Genomic DNA, 12,002 nt, shown 5'->3' on the forward strand with positions numbered 1-12,002 from the left:
CTATCAGGCATTATCAAAGGTGTTCATGCTGCTCTCTCAGGCAATATAACTCAGTAGGTGTTCCTCTGTGCCCTGATTGCAAGAGCACACCAGAGGAGATCCATGTACAGGATATGACATCATCTGATTCACATCAAAGCCACAGACAACGCTGGCTCTGCCTCTATCCTCCCAGGAATACTAACACACACTCTGACACATGTACAGTCACACACGCGCACGCACAGACACACAGACACATACGCATGCACATCTTTGAACATGTGTAATTACTTTACAGATTATGTAAATGTTGATTACGATCAGAAGGACAAAAGTGTGTTTTCTCTGCTTGTGGGGGCCCTGCTGGGTGTAACTGCAGGCTGATTGATTTGATTACATGGTGCTTACACTGATAACTCACATGTCAACACCTGGCTGCTACCCCATGCTGCTGTACACGAGTAAAGAGGACTCCACCTGTCAGCTTCCATTACTGGAACATTTTGGGGGCAGGAGGCCTTTCTGCCCATATGTGGGGGGGGGGGGGGGGGAGCAGTACGGGTTGGTTTAGTTTTTTGGTGCATTTTGTGTTTTTCCCTCTTGGCAGGGCTCTGTTGGTGTGTGTTCGCTCGTGTTACAGTGCGTTTTGGATTTTGTTTGTGTGTGTTGATTGTTTGTGATCCTAATACTTTGTGTGTGTGTGTGTGTGTGTGTGTGTGTGTGAGTGTGTGTGTGTGAGAGACCATGGCGCCCCAGGTAGGTTGTGAGCAACAATCATGTAGATGGATGTGGCCAGGCAGCTCTGATGCTATGCTTGCTTGGTGCCTTAACTAAGGAAGCAATTTAGCCACAGGGTTCCTTCTGTTCTAACAGCCAGAGAGGGAGGACGGTGTAAAAAAACAACCTCATCAGAAATCCTGTGCATGCAGACACAACAGCCAGCATCTTTTAGCAGTCCATCAGACAAGACAGGCAGGTCCCATTGGGAGAGATTCTGAAGGTCTGTGTGTGTGTGTGTGTGTGTGTGTGTGTGTGTGTGTGTGTGTGTGTGTGTGTGTGTGTGTGTGTGGAAGCAGGGTTGAGGGTGAATATTGTATGGGGTGTGTTCACAAGCAAGTGTGGGAAAGAGAGAATATTGAGAGAGGGGAAAATCGGGCCCCATAGAGTCTCATAAAGTCCCAGTAGAGTTCTACAATTAAAAAATGATCTTTAAATTCAACCTTGATATAGTGCCAAGTGCAGAACTGAGAGCCTAAGCTGGGGGTGGATGTTTACAACGTGCTAGAGTCAATGTGTGCTCAGGCCTCTGCTAGTCTGGTCTGGCTGATGGTGTGCTCAGGCCTCTGCTAGTCTGGTCTGGCTGATGGTGTGCTCAGGCCTCTGCTAGTCTGGTCTGGCTGATGGTGTGCTCAGGCCTCTGCTAGTCTGGTCTGGCTGATGGTGTGCTCAGGCCTCTGCTATTCTGGTCTGGCCGATGGAGCGCAGAATGCCGCGTTGCCTTGTTGATAGGATCTGAAAAGTGTAACCCATTTCAGATTTTTAGACCATCTACAGTAGAAATGCAGTTAACATGCAGAATGGCCCTGTCTGACTCAGCAGGTTTTTTTATCCATCCAGTGGCGTAGTTCTACATCAAACCCGGCTTGTTCACGGCACAGCGCCGAACAGGACCTGCGATGAGACAGTAAAGGCCCCTTCTGTCTCATTAGCAGTCAAGAGAGCCCTCGCTCTATGTAAGCGGGTCAGCAATTGATGCTAATGTTGTGGTCTAACTCTGGTTGACAGGCTGCAGTGGAGAGACTCCAGCAGGAGCTGCAGTGGTACAGAGGAGGCGGGCACCCCCCTGTCTCCTCCCCCCGCCTCCCCTCATCCTCCTTCCTCCTCGTCCTGACTCATCCTCCCCGCAGCAGCCTTTAAACACTGTGATTTATATGTTTATGGCCATTACTGACATTGAGTAATCCAATGGAGTATTTTCTGCCCCTTCCTCTTCCTCCTCTCTGGCAGCGTATAGCAGGTCCCTCGGGAATATCAATTACTTTGGTGCCTTTTAATCACAATGTGGGGGTTTTCACGTATCTTCTAGTCAGAGGAGAGCCAGAGATTTCTTTTGGTCACTGACAACGACATATACACGCCAGGTCTGGACTGGGACTGGAAAACAGCCGGCACGCAAACCGGCACCCGACCGTGTTTTATTATAATATTTTTTTTTTCTTTTCATTATGCCGCGGCCGTTTGACCGGCCGTTTGGGAAACATCCCGACCCTCCCGACGGCCAGTCCGACCCTCACGCACACACACACACACACACTCACACACACACACACACACTCACACACACACACACACACTCACACACACACACACACACACTCACACACTGACTAAACTAAGTGTTTGCGACTATTTGGTCAACCAAGCCGTTCTCCAGGGCTGTCCAATGACAGCTGAGAAACAATTGAGCCCATGATAGTCGATCTATAACTACAGAAGCAGACCGAAGACAGAGAACAATCAGGGAATAGCAATTGTTGGATGTTAGTGATGATTGCCTCCATCCATAGAGCAGCACTGAAGCAATTCTCACAATAGACACTCTTATGTCTATTTCTGGGGCTATTTCAGATGGTGCAGGTGGAGTCATTGGAGGGTTGGAGGAATCGCAATCATTCACAAAATAGGCGACACACTTTGGTCCCACATTTGCTTCTGAAAACGTTGTTAGAATTAAGGTAAAAAAGCAAGCCATAGTAAAAATAAAGAGACAGATTTTTTGTGGCTTGTTCAGATGACTGTACAGGCATCTTTCCAGGGAAATGATCAATCGGTCATATTCATTTGGAAGTAAACACACAATTGATTTCATTTGTCAAAGACAAATGTGTCTCTGTTATTTTTGTGAGTCGTGCCAGAGGGTGAATGAAATAGTTGGAAAAGTTTAGTCAGTGTCTTCCATCTCTCCTCTCTCCCTTCTTTTCGATTTCTTCCTTCCTACCTTAACCTGAGGGAAGTCTTCCTTGGAAACTGTTTGGAAAAGGAAAAGCACTTAAATAAAATACTTGACAGATGATTGGCTGAACCATCTATCTTCAGCCTTCCTCTTTCCTGACAGCAGGTCTTCGTAGGGTGCTGATTGGTCCAAACCACTGTGGTTTGGCCAGAAACGGAAAAGTTGGAGGTTAGCAAAATGGATTTGCGCATCGTCTCCCAAATCCAACTGTCTCTCACAAGGTTATTCCTTTCTTCCTCCATTCTTTCGACCTTTATGTTGTCCCTCTTCTTTCAATTCCTATTTCCTTTTTGAATGTTCATGATTACTCGAGTGCTATGAATATAACGTTTATACATCAGGGCTGCATTATAAAGGAGACTATGAACCCGTGAGAGAAACAGCGATCTTAGGGTTAAATACATTACAAACACTGAATGGAAAAATAAGTAAGTAGAAAATAAATAAGTAGCTTATTTCAGAAGCGGAAGGAACCAATTCATAAACCATCGAGAAAAAGATAAAGAGCAAAAGAGGGAGATAGAGAAACAGAGTGTATAAGCGAGGAAGTGGGAGAGAGAAACATGAGATCGAGACGAGAGAAACGAGAGACGAAGACAGAAAAAGAACATTTCTCTCCAGTAAGAAGTACAAGTGTTTTCTCTCCTGTGCTCTGCTGTGTTTACACCGAGCATGTCTTCTGTGCTTGATGCTGCATCGCTATCTTGGAACATTCTGTATGTCAGAGTAATTGAGAGATTATGGAGCCTGCCGTTCCTACGCCCAAGAGGCAGGTTCAGTGACTGTGTACTGTGGACCAGGAATCCCTCTGCCTTTACTGTGAACATACTGCTATTTCTAATCCAAGGTTCAAATTCAAGTCTTTTATTGTCAGATGCACAGAACAACACAAGGTCAGACTTGGCACTGAAATTCTTAGGACAAGACAACGCAAAGCAACCTGACATATCCGCAGGAGATATGAAGCATAGCGCAAGTTCAGTCAGGCAAGACCGATCCCTGCACTCGGGCGCATTCATAGTATGCACTACTCACTCCCCCCGCGAAGAACGCCCTACCTTCCCCCGTTCCCGGGTCGGGCGGTCACTGGGGTTCAGGTTGATTAGCGCTCCCGCCTACAATACATGGCGTCATATGATCCGTGCCTTTAAATACGATTCTCTCCCTGTGTAGTTCGTTCATGCCATCAAGTGCGCGACCCTCCACCACCCCGTCGCCACCCGGTTCCTGTCTCCTTCTTCGACTCGATTGGTCGTCGGATGTGCCACCGCCACCAGTGTATGGTCTCCGCGGGGGATTCTCTTCGGGCGTTGGGCAGGCGCCCGTTGATTTATATAATTCCCCGCGGGGTCCAAGCTCCAAACATTGTAGTACATTTATTATGCTGTAATAAATATCTTTCACTATCCAGGTCTCTCCTGATTGAAATGGAGATATATACAAGGATAACAAGATTGACTTATTTTCTAAGAGGAAGGAGGAGATTTTGTGACAAAAATGTATCTACCTTACTAAAACCTCTGTCTGTGGAAAAATGAAAAAGGCTCAGTAAAAATTGCTTTCCTACAGGTTTATTAATCCCCATAGAAGAATGGAACATTTCAATCTAAATCCGGTAAGTAACATTTGTTTTAGTCAATGCTCTAGGTTTTAGTTCACCAACCAGAAAGTTGTTGAACCTTGGCGTTTGGGGGGGCAGTAGTTTGGCAGTTGTTAGCAGCAGGTTTTGCTGAGGGAACAGTTTGAGATGCCTCTAGGCTTGGGCAGGATTATATGAGCAGTTAGGTGGGCCTCGAGCTGGGCTCCTGGGTCCAGGAGCAGGCAGGTTGGCCACCACCGCCTTCTCCTCTCGTCTACTTTCCTCTCTTCTTTTCTCATCCCCTCCTTCTCTCCTCCTTTCTCTTATCTTCTCCTTTCTCTTCTCCTCACCTCTCCTCCCTTCTATGCTCCCTTCTTCTCCCTTCCTGTCCTCTTCCTTCCTCTCTCCTTTCCTGTACTCCTCTCCTCACAGTACTGTTGAATAACCAAACAGACAAGGAAGAGTGCCAGGTGCACGCACTCAGATGCTGTGCTCTGATTATCTCTGACAGGGCCAGTAGGTTTAACCACCATCTGTGTCTTATTCATCCTGTGACCTGAGGAGGGCGACGTGGTGTAAATGTTTATCGCCTATCCTTCCCCGTCATCACCTCCTCAGCTTACACACACACACACCACATTCACACCAAACACAATCATGAGTGATGTGTGTGTTGACCTGCCTTGCAGAGGAAGAGTTGTTACTATCCTGTCACAACCACTCTGTTGCCAGTGACAGGAAGAAATACACACTTGAACACACTATCTCACACACACACACAAACACTCACTAAATCAAACTGAAGACCCCATCCCCCCCTCTCAGTCATTGTTTCTGTTTTCATGGTGAGATGAGTACGGTATATGTCTTAAAGGCTTAGAGAGTGGAGAAGACTGCTGGTTGCAGAAGTAAACCGTTTTGGTTTGCTTAGTGGGTTTTTATTCCCAGTCTGTCCTAACAGTTTGGCCTTGCTGTTGAATTAAATAGCTTCGGACTATGTCTTTAAAGCTAGAGCAATAACCATGGAGGCCAGCTGGGATAGAGGTCCTGATGAATAGGCTGCATTCAAAAAAAACTTACGGGGAAGAACATTTAAGACAATTTAGCGAGATAACTGGCATTCTCGAATTACCCTTTTGAAAGAGAGAGGCAGAGTGAGACGGAGAGCGCTCTTAGTATCAGGGAAATAAAGAACACAGAGCAGTAACCACGTTCCTTGGACCATGCCTGCCGCTAACCCAGTGGGCCAGACGAACGATCGGCGAACTGCCGTCCTTGGCTCCTGACCACTGCCCGTCATGCCAGTGAGCCAGCAGCCTGTCAGGAAGGAGGGGCCGAGGGGAGGTGGGGCTGATGTAACCGATGGCAACATCTGATGCCTCCATTGATTCCAGGAGCAGCTGTGTGCGCGCTGCCTCTCACAGCTCCAGCAGCCCCCCATCCGCCCCACTGGGATCACAGCGTCAATAACGATTAACATTTGTTCTCTGTCTCGCTTTTTTCGCTCTCTCTTTCTTTCTTTCTTTCTTTCTTACTTTCTTTCTTTTTGTCTGTATATACATCATGTGTAACTATGACAGGAGGAAGGGAATCTTGAGAGTGTCCTGGGGAATGAGGTGGAGATGGGTAAGGGGAAGAGGATCAAGAGAAGGAGGGGGAGGAGATGGGTAGGAGGAGGAGGAGGAAGAGAATTGGGAGGAAGAGGAGAAGGAGGATGGAGAGGATAGGCTGATATTTGAGCAGAGGTTAAGGGGAGAGGAGGGAAGAGGGGGGGCATGCAGCCTGATATTTGAGCTGGTTCAGCAGAGCTGGGTATCCAGACAGTTCCCTCCTGGTGTGTGTCTGACCTGCACCGTGGAACACTTCAAGAACACTCTGTTTCAGTCTCACTTCACCATCCACTGCTGTCTGGGTCACTGACCTGGCCTGCCTCTGTCTCCGCCACTTTCTTTACCTCTGGCTCTGCCTCTATCTGTCTCTGCCCCTGTCTGTCTCTGTCTCTGCCTCTGTCTGTCTCTTCCTCTGTCTGTCTCTGCCTCTGTCTCTGCCTCTGTCTGTCTCTTCCTCGGTCTGCCTCTGTCTGTCTCTTCATCGGTCTGCCTCTGTCTGTCTCTTCCTCGGTCTGCCCCTGTCTGTCTCTGTCTGTCTCTGCCTCTGTCTGTCTCTGTCTCTGCCTCTGTCTGTCTCTGTCTGTCTCTGCCTCTGTCTGTCTCTGTCTCTGCCTCTGTCTGTCTCTTCCTCGGTCTGCCTCTGTCTGTCTCTTCCTCGGTCTGCCCCTGTCTGTCTCTGCCCCTGTCTGTCTCTGTCTGTCTCTGCCTCTGTCTGTCTCTGTCTCTGCCTCTGTCTGTCTCTTCCTCGGTCTGCCTCTGTCTGTCTCTGTCTCTGCCTCTGTCTGTCTCTTCCTCGGTCTGCCTCTGTCTGTCTCTTCCTCGGTCTGCCTCTGTCTGTCTCTGCCTCTGTCTGTCTCTGTCTGTCTCTGCCTCTGTCTGTCTCTGCCTCTGTCTGTCTCTTCCTCGGTCTGCCTCTGTCTGTCTCTTCCTCTGTCTCTGCCTCTGTCTGTCTCTGCCTCTGTCCGTCTCTTCTTCGGTCTCTGCCTCTGTCTGCTGCTCTAGCGATGGTGCTCCAGCGATGGTGCTCTAGCCGTGCTGCTCTAGCCATGGTGCTCTAGCTAATGGGGTCTTGCTGTGAGGCTCTAGGTACGGGGCTGTAGCCCAGGCTGTCTCTGTGTGTCTCTGCCTCTGTATTCACAGATCCAGAGATGTGAATCAGATTCCAGTTCAGACCGTGACAGGTCTGAGCTGGATGAGAACAGGGCAAGCTTTGATTTCAAGGTAAGGACAAATCCTTGTGTAAGAGAACATTCAAGATATATTACTCCTCCTGTTCCTCCTCCTCCTCCTCCTCGTCATCCTTCCTCCTCCTCTTCCTCCCGCTGTATTACTTTTTACCACTAACTACTTTACCCCTCATCCTTCTCTCACATTTGTATCTTAACCCATTTGATACAGTACTTGTGTATGTTTGCTTGCAGTTATTTAATAATGTTGGTTTTATTTGTTGAGAGTCTAATCTTGGATCAGGCCACATGTGCTCGCTTGTGGGATTTATATTTTTTACATCAAAGGCCCAGTTACGGTCACATTTTATATTGGTAACATAATCTCAATTAGATGTATTTTTGTGTGTGCGTGTAAGTGTGTGTGTGTGTGTGCTGTGCGTGCATGTCCATGGCAATGAGCTTTGTGTGCATCTTCCTGCGGATGACTCGTAACCACGGCAACGGCGGGTCTAGCTGTTAGCGAAGTCTTCGAGAGGGAGTTGTGAAGAAGCCTCTTTTCCTCCTCTCTCCTCTCCTCCTTTCTCCTCTCCACTCCTCTCCTTTCTCCTCTCCACTCCTCTCCTTTCCTCTTTCCTCTCCTCTCCTCTCTCCTCTCTTGACCGGGAAGCTGAAACGCCAGGCCCGGGGGAACTCTCTGTCTACGACAGACCAACACTGACCCCTGGTATTGAAGCAAGGAACTGCTCCGTAACCTAGCACCGGTCACTGATTTATTCAAATCAGTAGAAACATTGCCATTTGCCCTAAAAGCAGGGTTATCTTCAATGCACTGCTGATTTACCACAGTGTCACAGACATCCAGTCCTCCAAACTTATTTCCCCATCTTGGGTCATATCTCATAGTGTGTAGTTATGTCTGGACTGTGTTTAAGAACAGCCAGAGAACAGGGGGACAGTGACCCAGGACACAATGACCGTTGGGGTGCCAAAGAAGTGTCTTCCCATAGAGATACCATCTCAGTTTGCCTTGCCCTTTCATTATCTGCTCTTTGTGCTCTCTCTGTGCACTCTCTCTCTGTCTCCCCTCCCCTCCCTTCTCCCTAACTTAAGGAAAGAAAGAGGCAGAGAAAGAAAGAGAAAGAGAGAGAGTATTAATCTTCTCTAGTCAGACCATGCAGGCTATCTGCTGGTTGAAACCCTGTGGTGCTCGACAGTTCCAGTGGTTTCCATACAGACACTTCCTGTATTATGGATTGATTCTAAAGATAAACATTGCTGAAATGGTGTGTGTGTGTGTGCGTGTGTGTGTGTGTAGGTGTGTGTGTAGGTGTGTGTGTGTGAGATAAAACCTCAGTGAATGTTTGGTTGTCCTCCTGGTTCCATCATCTTTCTGAAAATAATATCCTGACAGACTAATGGGCCTGGATCAATAAAGTTGTATCAGTTTCATTTACTTCCTGTTCATAGGATAAGCAACACCACCACAGGGAAGCCACTTTCCTGTCCTCATTCACTATGCCAAGAGGCACCTTTTTTCTCTACAATTATATTGTTTTCTGTTTATTGTTCTTTTCCCCTCTCAGCTAATAGCTCAGAGCTGAATGTCACTGAGAGAGATGATGAGAAAATAAGAGTTGTGATTGGAAAAAACAAGGAAATTGGATTTTGTTTGTTGGATTATCTTATTTCTTTACCTTAATGGGCACGTTTACAGCGTGTCTTGAATCAGACTTAGAATGTTCCCTGTGGAGGAAGCGGCATCCTCTTGGTTTTAAGCCATAACTTTATTTGACTTTATTTTCTTTTACTCAAATCCATGAAAGTACATTGAACTGAAATACATTTCATTTTAGAGGGACTATGTATTGTAGCATTATTTTCATCTAAATTCAAATAGAGAATAAATACAACATCTAATCCAGTAGGTTGACTTCTGTGTGTCATCCTGTTACAGTAGAAATTGTGACGAGTGGTGGGTCTGATTTGAGAACTCAGGGTTTGAGTTCATGGCAGAGAAGCTTTAAACCAAGACTGTGACATTGGCGAAAAGGACCGAATCACCTCATTTAGTTTGGCGCTACTGAACATTATCTGGACTGCAGAGCTCTCGTTTCCCCTGATGCGTCAAAGCAGCTGTGTTCTTCCTGGACGCTCTGTAACCGGGCCCTGACTCAGTGACCTGTTGGAGGGGGCTCCAGGGGAGTATACTGTGTCCTGATCTCATGACCTCTCCTCCTCCTCCTCTCCTTCTCTCCTCCGCTGGGCTCACTGCAGTACTCCGGGACAGACAGAGCGTCATCTCTTCTCTGAGCACCACTGGAGATGCTGCTCTGGTGGGAAGAACAGAAGATAGAACGGACTTCATAATTTTCATCATCACCATCTTCATCCTGCCTCCACGTCTGCCCTCTGGTAACTCATCATCCTGTCTGCAGGCTAACTTTTCACCTCCTGTTCGTACGGCAAATTCATTCACTTCAAGGAAAAAAGTTCAGCTGAACTTTTCTCTTTTCGAATTAGGAAGAATTTGAAAAGGAATGCCTTCCATGTTCCTCCTGACGATCTAATCTGCTGTCTGTCACTCTCGGACACTCTTGGTCGGTTGGAATTTGTCTTTGGCCGTCATCTTTGTTCAGAGCTAGCAGCCTGTTTACTGTTCCTATATTTGAAGTTTGGATTGGTCTGCCCTTGGTCTTCTTGTGTTGGTCCAGACACCGCAGGCTTAGAGGACACTTAAGGGTCAGCCGTGTGCTCACCTAGCATCCTCCAGACTCTTATCTTCTGACTTCTGACATCAGTCCAGAGTCTCCCTCTCCTTAAGTTTCCCCCCGGTCCTGCACAGTTCTTCTGGTGCTTTCCGCCATGCCTGTCAGGATCATGTGCAGCATCTCCTTCTCCGCCGACGACGAGCCGGGAGGGAGAGCCGGCAAGAACGTCTTCGACGACCGCTACCGGCGGGTGGTGAAGGGCGGCGAGGGAGAGAGGGGCGAGTACCGGGAGGAGAGCGACGAGCTGGACGTGTACGACGGCGAAGAGGAGGAGGACGAGGTCCAGGTGGACGACTTGGCGGCGTTCTTCGGCGGCTGCTCCCTCCACGGTGCCAACCACGTGTTCGTGGAGGACAAGAAGTTTGGCGTGCGGCAGGGACTGTGGGGGGTGGTGTTCCTCCTGGCACTGTCCATGTTCGTGCTGCAGGTGGCGGACCGAGTCATCTACTACTTGCAGTATGACCACGTCACCATGCTGGACGAGATGGTGGCCAACAACATGACCTTCCCGGCCGTCACTTTCTGTAACTACAACACGATGAGACGCTCGCAGATCACCTACAGCGACCTGCTGTTCATGGGGCAGCTGCTGGGCTTTGAGGACAACATGGCGCCCGGGATCCCCCTCGCCCCGGAGCCTGACCGGCAGCCGGGCTCGCGCTTCAGCCTGGACGAGTTCCACAACCGAACACGCCACCGGATCGAGGACATGCTCCTGGAGTGTGACTTCTCCGGGCAGGAATGTGGGCCGGAGCAATTCAGAGAGGTAGGCCGGCCTGATGTCCCTGCGACAGGATTAACTCACTGTGTCGTTCAACCTTCGAAGCTGTGCAGCATCTACGCACAGTCCCAGGGGAGCTGAATTGCCTAATTACGTTTGTGAAAGTAATTTAATTTAATCTAATCCAATCTAATGGTGTCTCATTTGAGTATACTGGAATGTTGTCAAATCCAATTAAGAGAGATACTCGTTCAACTCTGAAGTTAAGATAAATGGCGGTGATAAACCAAGGTCTTTTCTGGTGGTCCTCATTGTCATGATGAACAGTCTTGCGTGATAAATGAGATTAGATCTCCGATCCGTCTAATTAGGCTTCAGCTCAGTGAGCTAACAACAATCACGTTGTGAAGTCAACACACGTCCAGGCTTTCAGCTGTGTCAGTGTCACCCAACAGAATGTTCACATTAGCCGACGAGACAGGTGCCCCTGGGGAGTTAGTTAGGAAATGTTCTGTCGCAATCTCAGCGTGAAGATAGCTGGTGTGCTCGTGTGCCCCCTCCCTCCCCCCACACACACACAGACAGACACACACACCCCCACCCTGACCCTCAGACAGGTCTGAGCAGCACAGAGATGCGAGGGAGGAGCGCTGCTATTGGTGTATTGATTTGGCTGACCTTTCTACAGCTCTGGACTGGGGTGTGACCTGCCTGTAAATTCAGGAATTTGACCGAGAGGCCCCTCGTCTAGTGTATAGACACAGAGCTGTCTCCTCCGCCTGAGAACTCTGTGATGTCTCAGTTATGTCGAGCTTCCTCACTGAGACTTGTTGCTTCTGTGTCTGTGAATGTGCTCCAGGCAGCCCAGGCCTTCCTTTAGCATCCTAATTAGTAACACTAACATGTTGATCATTTGTTGTCTTGGCAGACTGGGTTGGTCCCTGAAGGTTGGGGTTTGATATGAGCTCTGCTCATGATCACACACTGAGCAGTTTTCATTCCCTCTCCTCTGCATGTCAGTCAGACCCATTGACACAGTTAAGGACCAAACGATTCACAGATGTTGTCAAATAGGGGTGTACTTGATTTGTATGATCAGTACCATGGTATCTGAGGAACAATCCCAGCCAGGACAACATTTGAAATAAATCAAGCACCCA

The 12,002-nt window shown here is 48.3% G+C and overlaps 1 protein-coding gene across 2 annotated transcripts in view; it reads left to right on the forward strand.

Moving 5' to 3' along the window:
- The window catches only part of asic1b (acid-sensing (proton-gated) ion channel 1b), an 84,871-nt gene that overhangs the window by 43,283 nt on the left and 29,586 nt on the right, over positions 1-12,002 (forward strand). Inside the window, exon 1 of one of the 2 annotated variants that reach the window (XM_047026342.1) lies at positions 10,216-10,887. The exons of the other annotated variant lie outside the window; for it this stretch is intronic. Coding sequence (XP_046882298.1) covers positions 10,216-10,887 — 672 coding nt within the window. Of the gene's footprint in view, positions 1-10,215; positions 10,888-12,002 lie in introns of those variants that run through there. 2 annotated transcript variants of the gene reach the window in all.

This window comes from Hypomesus transpacificus, chromosome 9 (genome assembly GCF_021917145.1).
Source record: "Hypomesus transpacificus isolate Combined female chromosome 9, fHypTra1, whole genome shotgun sequence".
Classification (NCBI taxonomy): Eukaryota; Metazoa; Chordata; class Actinopteri; order Osmeriformes; family Osmeridae; genus Hypomesus; species Hypomesus transpacificus.